The 19,311-nt window shown below is 38.5% G+C and overlaps 1 protein-coding gene across 4 annotated transcripts in view; it reads left to right on the top strand.

Annotated features, from left to right (window-relative positions):
* Positions 1-19,311, top strand: part of LIPC (lipase C, hepatic type) — a 71,095-nt gene that overhangs the window by 4,593 nt on the left and 47,191 nt on the right. For 2 of the 4 annotated variants that reach the window (XM_035335534.1, XM_035335536.1), the window contains exon 2: positions 15,602-15,727. In XM_035335534.1, the coding sequence (XP_035191425.1) occupies positions 15,602-15,727 (126 nt within the window). Of the gene's footprint in view, positions 1-15,304; positions 15,397-15,601; positions 15,728-19,311 lie in introns of those variants that run through there. The other 2 variants (XM_035335537.1, XM_035335535.1) reach the window with 2 other exon arrangements.

The following is a 19,311-nucleotide window of genomic DNA, read 5'->3' on the forward strand; positions in this document are numbered from 1 at the left end:
AGCAAGTGAGTGATATGCATGCTTAAAACACGCGCTGAGGGAATGAGAGGCTGCAAAATATTAAAGTAACCCTAGATCACATTAGCATAGCTTTGATCGGCAAGAACAGTACTGGCAATAAACTTTAGCTTTGTACTGATTTTTTTAAATTTGACCACAGTTTCTTGTAATATCCTTTGTATACCTAATCTTAACTTCAAATTCAGCATGCAAATTGACCCATTTGTTTAAGTCTGGTCCTGATTTATACAGAAAACACCTTCTGTTTCTTCAAAGGCTGACTGACTGAAGTCCAAGAACTGTAGTCAAAGGGTGCTCTTTTTTCATTTAAAGTTAGCAGTTGAAGCTAAAAGATACGATGCATGTGTTGCCTTAACTTAATATTGTTACACCATAGTAACCCAGAAAGCTCACCATATAAAATCCCTAATAATTGTGTAATGAAAATATTATTTGTGGAATCTTAAAAAGGCCATCTGATTTGCATCAGCAGAGGAGGAGGAGGAGTATTTCTTCAGGTGAACCAGAGTGCCTGCCCAGGGAAAAGGATATACTCACTTCTGAATTTTTCCATTTTCCATAGATCTGAGTTTCTGTCACTCAAAATAGCAAAACACATCTTAAAAGAAATGGAAAAATTTCCCAGAAGGCATCATACTGACCACTGTAGCTCAGATATTTTAAATATATTTATGGATGATATATATTGCAGTAGTTCCTCCCTTGGCAGCCCAAATTTTTAAGGAATTTTATTCGCTTTCTTCTGGGACTGAAAATTATTTTCCTCATGATTCTTTCTGTTCCAGAAAAGGATCATAATGGCATTTTGGTGTTGCTTGAAAAGGAGGTGACTGGATCTCCACATAACAAATACCTATGCTATGAGCTGCATCCTCAGGGCCTGCCCTGGAGGTGCCACCAGCTCAGAGCCAGTGAGCACTGAAGTACTGCTCCATCTGGTTGTATGCCATTACAGCTCACGTCTCTAGCTGCCTGATTTGGTTCATTCCTAGTGAATGAAGCTCAACTCATGAAGTCAGATTTTCTGTGGGCTTCCTTCCCTGCACTCACTAGTCTTAGCACCCACTTTGCCTGGGTGAAATCTTAGGCACTAGCAAAACTGAGTAGCCTTTTAGGGAACCACTTTCTTCCAGAAATGATAGTATACATGTCCCTTTTACATTTCAACTTTCCTTACTTGGTACATTAGGAAACTGTCCACATTGTACAATGTCAGCTGTTATCATGACCATAGTAACTGGGCCATGTAATTCATTGCTAGTAGCTATCACTAGAAAGCCATGTGCTTAATGTAAAATTACTTGTGCAACTTTGATTTAGCTTATCACATGCACTGAATGAATGAGGAAACATTGTCTAAATCCTTATTTTCAAGTTATTGTTTAAATCCTTTTTTTTCAAGTTATTATCTAAATTCTTTGTTGTCATATTCTGTTGTATTCATTTCGGTAAGTGTTTAATTTAACATCAGGTAATTTTTTTCTTCCAAGCAATGAGATCATCTTCTCCCCAAAGCAACTCCTTTTGCCTTCTGTTTTGCTTGGTATTGTTTTATAAAATAAAACCATCCCCACATAATCCAGACAGCTCCAGTAAGAGCTCCCCAACAATGTGCAGCAAAATAGAGGGATACGTGGCTCAAAATGCAAGCCAATGCAAACTAAATATTCTATGTCCAAACCTTAGGTTGTCAAAATTCTGAATGAAGACTGTCTGTATGCGAAACACTCAATAACAGCACTGACAGCTCTCTAAAGACAACAGCAGTAGTCATCTGCCAGTGATATAGCGTAGACATGCTTTGTTCTGAGTTCTAAGATGAATATAGGTATATCCTGTAATTCCAAGTAAGAATTTAATTTCATCATGTATTTTGTTCCTCTCAAAGGGAATAAATATTACAATGCATGAAACAGAGTCTTGAAAGAGTGAAAAATTTGTAAAGAAACTATATCTACATCAAAAAAAGAATCGGAAAATGACACCAGTTCTTAAAGGTGGACCAACTCTGCCTAATTCTAAATGGAAAACAAAACTATATGTAATGGTGTATGTTTAAACATAACCTTTAATCCTCCCATGAAGAGCGATTCGTCTGGAAATTACCCTATTGCCCAAATTATCGTGTCTGCTAATTTTGAAATTGGTTATTTTTAGAGGAAAGGGACTGGAACTGCATTAAATTTGGGAATACTCAGAACCTTTGAAAACCGGAACTGTGGGCAAGCTTTAATGTTAAAGAACTATTCATAAAATTGTGATTTAAAAAAAAAATGTTCAGGGTTTTTGCTGCTGTGAAATATTCTAAGATTAATTCATAACAAAAATTATCATAATCTAGCTGGAATCCCTAGGGACACTTCTAATAGCTTTTATGCAGACTTCTATTTTTTCTCTAAAAAGAATTATGGAGAAATTCTGCACCCATTTAAAATTTTACATTGATATATGATCTATAAAGACATAATGGAATCCCAAATTCTTGATTTGAATTTCTTATTTCTGCAGGAAAAAGGAGTGGGAAAATATTTTATCAAATATTCTGACCAATGCTTAGCCTTAAACTTTGAGTGAATGACTCATTTAATTCCTTGCATTAACTTATCTCTTCATAAATACTACATGGGCAGGCAAAAATTGAGGTATCATTCTGAGGAATTTGTTGTTGCCATTTGGAGACTGTGATTTCAGAACAAGTGGAATTCATTTTTTATCTTTTTCCGTTTACAAAAACTGATGCATTTAAAGTATAATAAATTTTGTAGGATTTTACATGGTAATTTCACTAATATGGAATAAACAGAGTGGAGGACAGAATTTTTTAAGAATCACTATGCTATTTTGTAGTTAGAAACACAGCAACTTCTTTCTCTAAAAAGAGAGAGAGAGGGGGAGAGAGAATGAAAATGGTCCTGTAGTTGTATAAAGAAAAAACTCCCAAATGTTTAGTTACAAATGGAGTTTTAAATATGTTTCAGATTTTTGGTACTGAGCATTGATGCATCTTTATTAGGCCTTCTGTATCAAAATGAAATTACTATAAATATAATAAAGTATGCACTTGTGTAATGCACCAGTAACACAAAACCATGACATATTATGCAGTCTTATTGCACTTTTCATGATGCAGTTTCCTAGAGACATATATACATGAGACATATATATGTAATTCAATTATACTTTAGAAACAGTATATTGAAGTAGAATGGTTTCACTAAATTCAGTAGAAAGTCTGACCTAACAAATTTACAATGCAAAGCATTTATCCAATACATTGCCAAAGTTTTGAAAATGTTTTATTTAGTGGAATGGTTTTCAATCTTTAACTTAGACTCCCCTGTCTTATTTTCTAGAGAAGGTGAAAGTCCTTGAATAGCAAGTGAATGAGCTTATTTTTCTCAGTCACCTTTTGTAACATTTTGTAAGTTGCCCTAAACATCTCCATAAGTGATGGTAAAAGGATCATTCTCTTTAAATGTGGTTTGTGTGCCATTGCATGCCTACAATTTCAGGTTACAGAACATAGCTGAGGTGCTTACCTGAAGCTGATCTAGAACTTGCATTTTCAAATGTGTGTTCTTGCACTGCCAGATTAACTAGCTGTCAGGCATACACTGCAGAGCAGATTGGACCATCTGTGAGGGAATGTGCCAAGGTTTCTATCCCATAGTCTGAGTTCTTTCTCCGCAGGAAATTTTGGTACAAGATGCCAAATGGAATCTGGAAATTAAAATAATAATAATAATAATTTTGAAATTATAATTAGAACAGAGAAAAGAATGGAACACACAACAGGGCACTGAGCCCTGCTTGAGCTAAACTAGACAAATCTTGCAAGGAAGAGGATAGCTATGTAGTTCTGTGCTGGTCCTAAAGTTGGGGGGAGGGCACTGCAAGCCAGCAGTAGCTGCTCTGAGCTTGATGCCATGGAGTAGAGTGAAGAAATATGCAGCCATAGGGGTACAGGTCCACATTGCCACAGCAAGTATGGGGTTAGAAAGGTTTGCATTCCATGGATGAGGTCTTTGCTCATGGGCCTCTTCTTTTTCTCCAAGGTAAATGCATTTCAGACTGCTTACCTATTCCCCGATCACCGTAAGCCCATCGGTCAGCTTGATGGTTTACCAGATCAACACCTGTGCTTTTTCTCCCAACTTATTCAACAAACAACATGCTACTTCTTACGGTTTTGAGAAAGAAAACTATCATGCTCCTCAGTAGGAAGGCCTACAAAAAGAATCAGGAATCAGAGAAGATGCAGGGAGCCTGTGTGTGAAGCAGTTTGGGTTTGTCATTGGTTGTAAGAGCAAAAAGCCTCAGGTTATCTGCAGTGGGCGATGAGGACGCAGACCTTCCTTGTGGGTGTCATCGTTTTGCTGTGAACAGAGCCACAGCACACTTCACCCTCCACTGCCAAAAAACAGTCTTTATTCAAAGCCCACAGAAAGCTGATCAGCCCGCCAGACTGCAAAAGATAGTCAACACATTTCTAGAGCTATTGTCTTCCTCAGAAAGAAATGTGCAGGATCCCAACAGATACAGGTAGGTGGTGGGATGAAGCAAGGCCCCACTGCAGAGGAGCAAAGCTGAGCGAACAGCGTGGCATGGCTGTTTGCCTCTGCACTGAGAGCCTGCCCTGGTAATGTGTGCGGTCTAAACCCAGTAACTTTAAAGTTCTTGATGTGGGAACATGTAACTGTGTGGGAAAATGTATTCTGTTAACATTTATGTTCGTTTAACAGGCATTCATTTCAAAGAGATGAGATACAAAAATAGCAGAAATATGCAAGGGAAAAAATGTTCCACGTTTTTCTTAAGCCTTACTCCCATCTGCCAGATTGAAGTATTCATTTAGATACAGAACTATTACTTTGACTTACATAGCACCTTTTCTCCAGAAAATACTTCGTCATTTACAGAGGATTCATTCAACGTCACCACATTCTAGAAAAATAAATACTACTGAACTCCCCTTTTCAATGGGACATCCGAGCCAACAGAAAGTTGAGTGAATTACCTATGAGCTAACAGGAAACCGGGAGACAGAAAGAACCCAGATCCAAACACCTGTTTCCTAATATATTTTAAATACTAGGTATGATGTTATTGTTCATGTTTTTAAGCTGAATGTTGCAGAATTGTTTAAAGACATCTCTTAACAGGCAACAGAACAGTTTAGAAAAAAAAAATTTGCTTTTTCCTTTCCAGTCTGTAAACAATATTAATGGTGGTATTCAACACATCTGCCTTGGGCACACTTTTTACCAGCTTTGCCTGATGCTGCAGAGGACATTGTACAATATTTTTATAAGTCAATTCCTTTTAACCTTTATACAATGCTACAGTGAGTGGGAGACATATACAGATGGCTTGGAAACCTCCTTCTCAGGAGAGCTTGAAATGTGTCTCACCTGTGCCACGGAGGAAGTAAAGAATAAGGGAGAGAACTGCCAGTACATAAAGATGCAGACAGAAAAAGAGAAATAGTTCTCACCGGCAGAGAATGGGAGACAGAACAAAAGCAAAGACAAAATAGCTGGAATCTACAATACTCACTGTCATGCTATTAGATTTTATCATTAATAAATATTTTTTAAAAATGCATAGAAACAGTCCTTGATGACCTGCTGTAGCTGGGCTGAAACTTTTAATGGTCTTTCTGGAGATGAAATCAGACTCCTCTTTCCCTTGCTATTCTCTAGAAAGGTACAATAGCAGAGACTTTCAGCACCTTGCACCAGTGGCTGTACCAGCAGCAAATCACCCCATACCAGGAAAACACATCCATGGCTAGCCACAACAGCTTAATGACAACAGCGTGCAAAGTGACTAGGCAAAAAGGAATGAAGGAAATCCCCTCAGTGCTACATCACAATCTGGGGCAATCTCTGCTCTCAGCACTGTGAATACAAATCCATCTGCCCTGGTGAAACGACTCTGAATTACACTAGGGTACCTAAAAGCAGAATCTGTATCTCATAAATGGACCTTAACTGAGAAATCCTAAACCAGCAGATTTTAAGCATGTGCCTACTCTTAAGTAATTTAATTGAACTTTATAGAAATTGCTAAATAATTAAAGCATTTGGATGAATCAAGTCTCTAAAGAACAAAAAAAAAAAAAACGAAAATGAAATGTCTCCAACCCTATCGTTTCTCTAGCATCAGCCACAGTGATACTGCCATGGTCATGCTCAGGGACACATCCTTAGTGTTTGGAAAGTAAACACCTAAAATGCCGAACTAGTAGAAAAGCAAAACCCAAAATCACAGTTAAATGGTGATGACCATTTTGCAATTAAATCATGTCCTAGAGCTTTATTTCTCAGCCTTCAAAAGTAGGAAATAAATTGTATTTATGCAATTTTAACACTTGGAAGAATGGGAGGAGGCATCAGGAATCTACTTCTTGCCTTGGTACTTGGTGTTTTCTCTTTTATCTCCCCACCAAGTTACAGAAAGATAAGATTTGCCACCATTTCATTTGAGTGGGTCTGTGGCAACTGCCTTGGTTATTGACCTGTGGTGTTCCTGCAGCACTCACCCAATCGCTCAGCAGTTTGTCTTCAGCCCTTTGCTCACATTCCTCTTCAAGCAAAAGCACTTCCTAAGCAGTTTGTTGAACAAAAGCTACTTAAAAGCCGCAAGCACAGACTGGTCATTGGCAAATGATATTATGGTTATGCAAAGGGCACAGTCAGCCTTTCTCCATCTTCACTTATGTATGTAGCACATGCTCAAATGCTTGTTTGTGGTGCACTTGGCTGCAACATGTGACTCCCAGATGGAGAACTTGCTTTGTCTTATCCATGTTGCCCCCATAAAAGGTTTCCATATACAGATCAAGGAGCATAGTTAGAAAAATAGGAAGTGGAGGGATACAAAACACCCCAGTGGGTCTTCTTTTAAATTACATGCCTATTTTTTTGTTCTATTCTGAAATCCTAGAAATCAATACCACAGGTGGATACTAAAGGCCTACTGAACACCAGAATTTTACTAACATGTTTTAACAGGAAACATCTGTGCTAAATTCAGTGTTTAATAGGTCTTTGTATTTCTCATCTCAGTTGTGGAACTTCAGCACAGGATGCTACCAAAAACTTGTTTGAATTCATAGCCACAGTCCCTTCAGGTATAACACTGATTTGTTGCCGTGAATCACTTCAACAAGTGTGGACTTTGGAATGTCAATACAGGTAATCACTTATCCTGTGGTTAATCCAGGAGACAAAGATTTGCAGCTTCAGAAATAACAGAGAAACAAGAATTTCAGTTCTTGCTATTTTCATTTGCACTTCAGTGAACAAAATTATCAATGCTTTTACCATTCAGTAACACTAAACTTCCCAATCGCTGTGATCAGTCTCTTCAGCAAGCTGATTTCCTGCCTACATTTGTCACTGAAATGAACAAGAGATCATTGAGCACTGAATTTTATTTATTACAACATACAGGGAGAAAATTTCAAAAAGGGGTAGCTGCTTCTAGGAAACTTGTTTCTCATATGAACTAATAAAATAGCTACCATACCTCTCCACATAATCACTACTTACCTTCTTTTGCCTTGACAAGAAGAAGAATGAGGTACATGTTTTGTGTACATCGTCCTTTCCCTTGGTAGGTGAGGTCTGCTTCCAATTAAAAAAGCAAGCCGTTGTGGGATTGAAGGGACCGGCAGCATTCCCCAGCCAACAGCGAGGGAAGGAGATTGCAGGAAGCAAACTGACTGCATGGACTAGCTAGAAACTAGCTAGGAGCATTTTTCATTGTCTGAAGGGTTTTGTCTTTGGACTTCTTTGCCTTTTTAGCTGTTTTCTTGTGAACTGAACGGGAATTATTCTGACAAGATGTATGTGGGAAGATACCACCAGTCCACCCTCCTCCAGCTTGACTGGATCTTCATCTTTGGCACAGTGCTGACTCGTGTATATTGAACGTATGTATTACTCAGCCAGCCACACAAATGGTAGTTAACCATTACTATCTAGACATACGTTTGGCATTCTCATTTTAAGATGTCAACTTGCACTTCAAGTGTTTGGGGTGTACATATTTTTTTACATTTAAAATAAATTTCTTGCTCATGAAAGAGTCTGAGATTTGTCAGTGTGAGAGAATAACGAGTGATCCATAGCTTATGCCTGGCAAAAGCTTTTTCTACACTTTCCCCTAGGTATCTAAAACATAATCTGCAGATATTGCTCTGCTTATTACAAGCTACGATCTGACTGTCATATTCTTTAATGGTGTTCATTTGCTGAAGACTTCTGGTCACTTGGGATGCCAGTCTTATAGCTGTACCTTTAGAAATAAGACAACAGAAATTTTAAGATATGTTCATCTTACTACAAGAAATAAGCATAAGCTTGTGCCTTTTCCTGAAGAACTTGCAAACAAGCATAACCTTTATAAAATCCAACCCCGTGGAGCACGGTTCCCATCGGCACAACAGAAAGCAGACTGAAAAACCACAATGTTGTTTCAAATTCCCTTGTTACACCTACAGAATTACCAAGGGAAAAAAAAAGAAAAAAAAAAGAAAAAAAAAAAAGAAAAAAGCAAACAGCTGATTATACAATCTGCTGACATAAATCCCATTAAAAATATCACATTGCTTGTCCCAAATCAATTAAGACTGGTCAAACTGATTCAAAAATCTATGCCAAACAGAACATGAAACTGAGCTGAAATGTTAAGGCTCAAAAAGGTTAAATACTTCCAATATTGCTTTACTGCTGCATTCTTCTGTCTAGCTCCAGACATTTTGGAAAGGAAAAGCTCATGAAAATATTTTCAGGCAGTTTTTCAGACCAGATTTTCAGAAAATTTGGAGAAGCTTTTAAATATATGTTTATCCTAACTGATGCTTGAAGTATTTAAGGCTTCTCCATCCTTTAAGTAAGCCAATTTTCTATTCTGTAATCTTCTCTAATCTTGTAGAAATGTAGGAACTGCCACAATACATCCGGCCTAAGGGTCTATCCAATCCAGTATCTGACTTCTGGTAGAAGACTAGCAAGAGCTGTTTCAGGCCCCAGAGCAATCCAGGCGTTTGGAATTAACCATCGCAGTCTGCTGACTGCCCATACTTTCTCATCCTCCCAGTTCTTTACACTAGCTAATAAAAAGCCAAAGCGATGCTAGCTGCACTGAGTTAGAGCACAGAAACACTAGGGTGAGGAGAGAGTGGAAGCTCTTCGGGGGGGGGTGTTGGTTGATGTCTCAAAGCCCCCCCCCCCCCCCTTTTTTTTTTTTTTTTTTTTTTTTTTTTTCTGATTTTGACCTTTGTTATTGTCCTTGGAGCTGCCCCCTGGCCCTGGTGGCCAGAACCACTTGTAAGAGAGACGTGTTGAAAATGATGCAGTCAGTGGGTACAGGAGAAATGACTGCCTGGAAATGTTTTTTTACTACTGATTACTCTGCCTATGCTATTAAGACTAATGGATATATATCCATTCAGATACATATTTTTTTTCTCTCTCTGTTTTTCCTTTTTTTTCCAAAGGGATTTTTCTTTCAGCATTCAGATTTATTTGCTTATATCTACTCTGTGTATGTAATTCCAATTCTTCTTCATTCACCTTTGTTGTTTGTTTGTTCTTCCCTTTTCATAAAGACTCAATTTCAGTGACAGCAACTCCACAGAGAAATCCAGGTTTTGCTCTTGTAAGTGTGTTAACTCCTAATAGTCATCATCAATCAGCACTTGAATGTTTAATGTCTTTCAAGTTCTTTTACTTTGGCATGGTTCTCTGCCTTTTGTTTTAAGTGCTTTCAAGTGTATCCTCTTCAAATATGTTGCCTACAATAACCCCTAGTTGTCTCGCTCTTGCTGTTCTCTTTATTCATTAGAGCCATCAATCAATTTGTGAAACATGTCTGCTTTATATCTGTTATCAAAAAGTCTCCCTCCTTCTATGCACCGTAGTGGGAAGGGAAGGGGGAGAGCATTGCTGTTTTTCCCATGTATTCATCTCATTCAGATGTGATGCTCTTTGATGTGAAGGTGAACAAGCAAGGCAGCTTCAAAAGGCATTGCATTTGCGTTGTTTTTGCTTAAAACCATAAAGCTCAGTCCCCAGGGAGAAAGAAAAAAAACAACACACACACAAAAAACGAAATGAAATAGAAGAGGTTGGACTGGGTTTCAGCCTTCCAATGAGATGTGTTGCACAAGTTTAGCCAGTTCATACACAGTCCAATGAAGAGAAACGTCTGCTCTACACACGTCTACATACAGGCTTACAGCACTTTGCCATAAACAGAAGAAACAGTATCAGCAGCAGGCACGCCAGGGTTACCAAAACCACCCCTATTCTTCACAGCATGACACTGCAGTGCCGAATCATGGGAAGCTTTCCTACATGTTAGAGATCACAGCTCTACAAAAATTTTGCTTTAACAATAATAAATTCAATACAAAATTTTAGAGGCCACACAATCATCTCTGAGATAGGGAGCTGACAGCAGTGAAAACCCAAAATAGATTGAATGCAGGTGGAGAAACATTTTGCAGCCTGGCCGGACAACCCTTTCCAGTAATGCATAACCATGCAGAAATATAGCCCAGTATTTGTGAAGAGCAGAACTACTTGTAAAGAAAGTCAGGGAGTCGTTCAGCTCCTTACCCGTTTTAAAGCAGGAGTGGGCACAGAATATTCCACACATAACACAAAAGTGTGGGCAGCCCACATTTACGGGGAGTTGTTGTCCCCTTTGTTCATCTAATCTGTGTTTTGCTGACTTGTGGAGCTTTCAGACATGCCCCAAGTGAACGGTGTAGCCATGAGGGAGAAAGGCAGCCATGTAAGCCAAGGAGTAGCATTCTCTAAGGCAACTAAACAAGCCATGCATTGTTACAAAAAGTACTATACCAACAAGAAAGGAAATACACTTTTTTTTTTTTTTTCTTTAGTTGAAAGTAGGAGCGCATGACCCATTTACCCCACAATTCTCTTGTTGCTTGGCAGTTGCAGTTTGGTTCTCTTCATTGTTTACAGCTATTTCTAATACAAGGTATGCAGTGAAGCATATTTTAAAAATTATGAAAAGACACACTTATATACAATGTGTTAAACTTGCAAGAAAACTGAAAAATGCAAGAACATAACTGTTAGTCCCAACCATGCTTTCAGGGAAAGTCAGACAATATTCTGGGTAATGAGTCCTGGAAGAAAGCTACTTTATCAGGGGCTACAGAGTATGGAATCCATCTCACAAAGGAAATCCTTATTTCACGGGGCTATGTTTATGAAAACAAGTGGTTTTCTTTCATACCAGAAAACAAGGTTAGCTTATCAATGATTTAATTGTGAATTTAATACTGAAAAGTCTGATTGCTCAACAGGCATTGCTGGAAAGGAAGTTTCAGATGCACAGGAACTGCTGTACATTTGACATAGGCCATGAATCCACACAGAATTCCATCTAAAAATGTCTCTTCAGAGTTATTTGATATTAAAAAAATCTTAAGAATGATGAAACTGGCAGAATAAATTCTGGATTTAAAAATTGCATTAAAAATTCAACCACATAAAAATCTTCCTGCTCTATAACCTCAGATATATTAGTATGACCATTCACATGAATCTTTTTTTCAGATGTCCGTGGGTAATTATAGGAACAGAGGGTGGATCCTGAACTTGTGAAAACTGTTATAGCTTCACAGAAGCCAATTTATGCCAGCTGAAGTTCTGGCCCATAAAATCTCCTCTAAACCTGAAAGAACATCTTGTACTACAATGTTATTGGTCTTCAGGTGATTGAAGCCATCCTGATGAACAGTTTGGGCTCAGAAAAAAAAAAAAATAAAAAAAATGTATGTCTGTCAAACTTCTGCACTCCGTTCCTTTATTTAATTTGATTAAGAAGATATATTTAAGAAAAAAGCTTGCCTGGTACAATGCACCATTAGTCACGTGCTGCTTTTCAATAGTGAAACCATCAATTTTATTATAGATGTAAGTGCAAGATGTCTAACTATAATTGGAACAGGAGCCAAGAAGCAGATGGGGATTCTGATTAAGAGCATACCTCCTGGGTATATGTTGTACAAGCATCATCTCTAGCAGAAGAGAGAGGGTTATCAAGCCCTTTTACAATATATATGCAAACCAGATACAAACACAGTAACATAAGCTTGAAGTTTATTTTTGGAAGCTGTGTGTTTAAGAAAAGGTTCTATTTCATGGAGAGTAGACAAGCATTTGCGTCCACACAACACAAAATATGTTTTATCTGTTCCACAGAAGAAACGTGTCAAAAAAAAGAAGAACAATTTGGGTGATCTGTTTTTGCATTTAGTATTAAAAAAATAAAACTAAAAATCCAGAACACCGCAGTAGGTATGAGTGACTTCACCATGGGAAATGACGTAATGTGCAAGTGCTGGGTGTTACAGAAAAAAAAGAGATCAGATCTACTAATTTGGTAGAAGAATATCATTTTTTCTTAAATGGATCCTTTACATTTTATGGTTAACATATTTAAATTTAGGAATTTAATTTCAGACTGTTTTTACGAAACAACATTTTTGCAAATACAAAAATATGCCACTGCCTTACTCAGAGCACTGCCAACAAACATGCCCACTCAAAAGAATAAATCTTCCCCTCACTCTTAGGACAGGTTAGGACACAGTGTGACTTGCATGTTCACAGTGTCTTTCTCCTACATCACTCTTCCATTTTTCTTTATAGTTTCTATATATACTTTTTATATAGGGAACTAATTCCTAAAGGCAGCTTAGGTTATATATGTGTAGAATATTATATATGCTATACAAACATAACCATTAACCAAGAGGAGAGACAGCAGCTCAGGCAAAGTAGGTACCTTCCTCAAGTGACCAGACAAACATGTTGAAGTTGGTGAAGGTTATGATTTCCATATCTGGATTCACAGAAAAAATATTTATCAGGAGTCTCCTACCTCTAATAGTCATTACATTACAGGAGATGCATTCCTTTCTTTATGACTAGATAATAATTGGAACTACTCATGCAAATCAAATAGAGAATAGACCTAGGGAAAAGCAACTGGCGCTAGAAAGCACCCCGTGTAACAGCACTATGGAGCCCATTGTGAGCAGCTCCTTCCTCCAGAACACAATCACGTCTGCTCTCTGTGGATTAATGTGCCATAGCATGCAATTTTGTGCTACATAAACTCATCTTGAATATACATTGTGGAATCTTTCATTCAAATATCGTGCAATATTTCTGCGGCACTGCCTAGCTCTTATTGTTACAGCTGATATTCTGTCGAACCTGAAACGATAAATTAATACTAGCAACGACTGATGTAGGATTGCCAAATGAAGTGCTGCAGATAGCAGGGGGAAAGGCAGGTTCCTGGTACCCCCTCCTTTTATGACTCCTCCGTGTCCCAGTTTTCCTCTTACCACTTTAAGCAATCTTAGATCATTTAGGCTGGAAAAAATCTTCAAGATCATGAAGTCCAACCACCCGCTGATGAAGCCCAGTTCTTCACAAGATGCTTGTAGTGCCATTTTGGTTTCTCAGATGGGTGCTGTAACAAGAAGTAAACCAAGAACTGATCCCAACAGTCTCTTCCCAGGCAAGCTCCTCACAAAGATCCAACAGTTTGGTCAGCACCTGACACATCTATCACCCTGTTCCTGAACAATTCCTGTCTGCAAAAAAAATGTGCTCCTAAGCTTTCTCCCCTCGGTACTCTCCTACTTTCTTGATTACTGTGGTTCGCTGCAAGGCTGTACTAAATCATACCAGTAATTTCCACCAATGTTAACTTTACTGAAATACACATTTCCCATCCAACATCACAGCCTAAATTCTTGTTGCAGATTCCCTGATGGCATCCAGAACATCTCTTCACCTTCCCTCTCAAATCCAAATCAAAAAGGGTCTCATTCTAAGAGCAATGGCAATTCTTTATTCCAGCTCCAGGTTGGAGGCATTTTCCCAGGCCTTTTGTCTTCCCTAAGAACCAACTTTGCTTGTCCTCCTGCATCATTTAGCTCTCCTGAAAAACCTCTTCTGGAGACTCTCCCTGGTTTTGCTAATGTTGGTACATTCAAGAAGGTCTGCAGGAAAGAAGATGTAGGTTTCCGTAGAGAAAAACCTCGGGGCTGGGCAGCCCTGAACCCCAACTCACGCACACACTCAGCCTGCAAAACTCAATTTCCATGACAGCTTCAGGAACGTAGTGCCAAAGAAACAGCTGCACTTCCACCATCCATATGGCAAGAACCTAGCTTAAAAGCAAATGCCTTATTTAGGAAAGAATATATTTAGATCTCCAGTGACACCAAGAAAGAACAGACTGAATGACCTGTTCCTGTTTGTAAGAGGAGTACTTATCAAAGATTAAAACAGAGCCCTAGCAAAACTCTTTCAAACGCATGTAAACAAATTGCTCTGGATCAGGCAGCCTAACAACAGAGATTTCAATGCTTCACACTTTATTTTCCTAAGGCACTTTAACTTTCAGGAGGTTACAAAGTTCTGAAAAAAAGTTTTTCTTAACTTTGTTTCACTGTATTTAGAAAACATTGTTTTTGGCATAGGGAATAATTTCAGAACCTATGAGAAAATTTACTGTGTCAGAGGCCTCTTCCTAAGGAAAATTTTGCAATGCTGTAAAGCATGGCAGCAAGGTATAGCATAGACCTCTCTGGCTAATTATATACTAGCAAAGGTATGCAGGTAGCAGTGGAAGTTGGCAACATTAACCCCTGTGGGCTGGTAACTCAATGGGAATACTGGGATGCTCCAGTCTGACGCTGACTGGGCCCTCAGGAGAGCATTTTGTCCTGCTCGCGTGGGGTCTCACTTTATGCTAACACTTGCTGATTACCCGAGATAATTTTTTCCCCGTCCCACTTTGCATTTCACACCTGGTCACTGTGACATTTAAAGACACTGCTTTAATTAAAATTCTGCTTTGATTTCCAGTATAATACTTCCTGTATTCGTAGGCACCGTTTCTCTGAAACTCCTATAGTTCTTGCACACCCTTGCATGTGATTGTTTAACTGGCAGTGGAGAGAGATGTTGGCTAGTTGTGCTCCACTCGTCATTTTTTTATGTGATAAAGATTCATTCACTTAATTTCAAACATTTTGCAATTACCCAAAATCTGGTACTATCTTTACCACTGATAGAGAAGCTCTTCTTAAACAGAGAATTTTAGATGTTTTCCATACAGGGATTTGTCTACGTTAATGAAATATTTAGATTAACCTTCAGCTCTCATGGTTATTTTGCAATGTGTTCACACTGAGCTGCTGACCAACCACATTTGAGTTAGCTACCCATGGCCTTTAGCAGGATTTCTGACCACAAACACCCTCAAGTCTGCTGTGTTCAAAGCTGAACACTGTTGGGCAAGGTAAGAAGATCCAGTTCCAAATTATTTCCACTGCAAATGGCATAAAACAAAAAGGAAGAGGCTGGAAATAGGCAAATTCTGTTTTCTTTGCCATAAAAGGAAAGAATGGAGCAGTGAACAGGAGATTTCAAGGTTAATGATTAATGGGCAAAGGAATTCTTGCAAAGCATTGATAATTCTGTCCTTTCTTCCCATTTCTTTGCAGAATTCAGCAGTGAATTTCCCAAATCCCATTCAGAGAAAGAAGAAATGAAAAGTTTGCAACTTCTCTCTTTTTTGTTGCTTTCTTGTATCATCACCCCAGCAGATACATATGGAGGAAAGAGAAAAGGTAAATATCCTATCAAAAAAATAATGCTGATACACTTTTTTTGGAAATGTTTATGTTATAAAAAAATAAGTAGTATGGAATGCCTGGCAATCAGTATATCGGGGCTTGTGGTATTTTGTTTGTTTGTGTTCCCTTAAAATACGATATTTATAACTGTCTGTGGTTATTGGAAAACGTAGTTATTTGCAATGAAAACAAACATTTCTCAGAGGAAATCTATACATTCGGAGACTATAGGCTTAAGGTAGTCTGACCTTTAACAAAACTTCCACTGAAGGCTAAATTAAAAATGTATTAGTTTGAAAATACACACTGAACTGGTAGCACTTCCAACCTTCTTGGGGTGGAAGTATTCTTTTCAGTGTTCTACTAAGAAAAAAAAATTCTAGCTATCTGACAGTGTTGAAGGTTTCATTTTCTGAGTTGCCTAGTGCAGGTTGCCTTTCACCTCAAGCGTGATGAATATCGTTGAGTGAGAGAGATAACTCTGCAGTGTGTTTTGTGAGAGAAGTACTGCCGAGGATCTCTGTCCCTTACATGGGGACACAACCATTTTCCCTGCATTTGTGACACTACACATTAAGTCTGTATTCGTGCGATTGTTGGAGTGTGACAGTGCATCACAAAACTGCATTTCTTAAACCTCTAATGTGACTGACAAAGTCAATTTCATTTTCGCCCTCGTGGCTAAGCTGTACACAGTGAACATTAGTTTTCCTCCTTATCTGACTGCATTTCTAATACTCTAAGCCTGAAGGGGATAAATGTAAATTTTGCCTTAGCTGGAAGTAAAGCAAGATAAGCACATTCACAGAAGTGTGGCCTCTTTCAGTAGCTGTGTTTTGCACTTATGTTAATTCATATTGCTGGTTTTACATGGAATTTGCTATAAAAATGCTTTATGCGTAATAGGCGCAGACCACCTTTCTTTGATTCTGCACATTAAACTTCACCTTGTGTTTCATTTTGAACAATATAAAATCTTGAAGTAAAACACAACAAGAACTATAAATTTCAGTTAATGTCGTAACAGCTTGGCTTAGCAGGCAGCAAGGCCTGCACATCCTTTCAAGTTGCTAAATCTCAGCAAGCCATTTATAAACTTTCAACAGGTTCTCTGTTTTTAGGAGAACCGAAAATCAGAACTTTGAGGATTTTCACAGCCTCAGCTGTCCCAGCTTTGCCAACACGCTTTCAGACTCCAAGTTTGGTTCACCTTAGACACAAACGCAGGGCAGAGGCTGCACCCCTGTTCTTTTCCAGCCGCAACTCTCATCTTATGCCAGCTCACGTTCTCCTGCCCTCACTATCTGTGGCACCTCTTAGAGCAAGGTCAGTTACTTCACTCTCTCCATCCCCCTTTCCCCTCATGACCTAGTACTCCTATGTCAGTGGACTTCACTTGTTTGCTCATTGCTTCTGCAGCTTAAACCCCTGCTTGTGGGCTGCAAAAGACAGGTCACATGCCAACTTAGTGCTAGCAGATACACCTAGCTTATAGCACACTGAGATGAGAGACTGTGGTTTAAGAAGCAGCTCAGGTGCATTTGGAAAACTTAAAGGAGAGGGAAAAAAAGAAGTCCACTGTTTTTTCTTCTAGAGACTATCCAAAGCCTAAGTACCTTTGCTACAGAGAGTAGCTCCAAGGTTGAAGCCCTGATATTCCATTACACTGAGCTTGGGCTCCTCTAAGTTTTGAAGCAGTCCAACTCTAACTCCAACTACACGTTAATGTATATTTCTGCAACTGGTACTCCCTTGTTGTCCTTCCCCAATCCACCCTTAGCCACACCAGTTTTTGCTGAAGATAATGCGATGCTCTGTTCTCAAAGCTTTGCCTCGTTTCTGTTACCAACTGTTTCGTAAGCCCAACTCCCCTAGTTCTCTGACCAAACCAGCGCTGCTGTGGTGGCAGGACCTCGAGGAGCCTTCTTCCTCCTCCGCTCCTCAGTGAGGCAAAGCTGTTTGCCACGATGGCTGATACAAATGGCAATAAAGCATTAATCCTCACTGAGGAAGGGCTGAGAAGTTTTTAGCCCTGTGTAGGAGGCCTTTTAACACTTGGAAGAAAAGACAGCTTTCCGTGAGCATAGTACATGCTGTACCTAAATACCCCTTCTACCTTGGATTTTGCTTGTTCCTGCTTTAGCAAGAACTGCAGCAACGAACGGTGTAACTATAAGGAGCTACAAGGCCTTCTCAAAGCTGAGCCTGGTATGTAATTTTAGCACGAGCAATTGCCTACAAGGGAACCATCCTCTGAAAGTGCAAAGAGTGTGTCAAGTTCTTCTCATTTATTTGTACTCAGAAAATAACTCTGCGTCAATTTTCTCTGTATCAGTCTACCCACATACACAGTGAAAAAAAATATATTACAAAAGATAATTTTTATGAATTAGACTGCAGCAGCTAAAACTGTAGGCAGGCATATGCAAATCTTTCTCTTCAGACTAAGTGAGGTATGTTTAGACATATATACATATATTAGAGGGTTTTATTTTATAATTATGTAGAACAAGATGGGCTGGGTTACCAAGCATACATAACATCATATTTAAAACACACACGAAGGTTAGTATTAAAAACCCTCAGAATGCTTCCGAAATGCTATGGTTTTCTTGTATATCTACATAGCAGGAAAAAAGTTTCACATTTTAGGCATACATTCATTATCTAAACGCAGAATCCCATAAAAGACTAGAAATAAGCACCTAAAAATAATATTTCTGATTTTGAACCACGATGATTCTTTCTAAAAGTACACAAAATATATTTTAACATAAGCTCTCATTTACTTTGATTCTTCTCCTAGAAATATAAAATTAAGTCACTAGGTATGAACATATTCCAATATTCCAGTTCTTTGTACAGATTAGAAGAATTCAGTAGCTGACACGGAAATGCCTATTGTTAAGCTATTGCTTTATACTTGAGAGAGTCACAGCTGGCAGTTCAGCTGGACTTTGACAACCAAAAGTGAAGGCTGTCTTTAGGTTTATAACATAGACCATGGAAATGGATTATGCTGAAACTGGAATAGCTGTTACTTTATTTTTCAATCATATTATAGTTAGAGACATAAAAGGTGTGTTAGGGATATCAAATTCTCCAAAGCCTATAAAAAAATCCTCAATAAAGTGCAGTGTACTTGGAGTATTCTATATCACATCTGAAAAACTCCCAAGATGATAGTTTTTACATAAAGCTTAAAAAATACTGGCAATATAAGAGACTTTGAGAAGATTAAAAGGCTAGTTAAGCTGCAGAGAGAGAGATTTAAAGTCTGCTAAGACGATGAGATGGTAACCTTTAACATTGAAGGTGATTATCACTTTCACTGTCTTACAGTGTCTTACAGGTCTTTCAGTTTTCAACTGAAAACACAGAGAAATAATTATTTCCTTGAAGCATATTGAATGCAATAGTTTCACACTCAACTGGAACAGGCTCGGTCTTCCTCCCTCCTCATGCAGACAAATTAATTGTGCAGTACCTACAGACCACGGTTTGATCAATGGCTGAATTTAAGATGAGCACTTTCATGACAAACAGATCAAATAATTATTTTAATTCCAGTCATGTCG

The sequence above is a fragment of the Oxyura jamaicensis genome, chromosome 10 (genome assembly GCF_011077185.1).
Source record: "Oxyura jamaicensis isolate SHBP4307 breed ruddy duck chromosome 10, BPBGC_Ojam_1.0, whole genome shotgun sequence".
Taxonomy (NCBI): Eukaryota; Metazoa; Chordata; class Aves; order Anseriformes; family Anatidae; genus Oxyura; species Oxyura jamaicensis.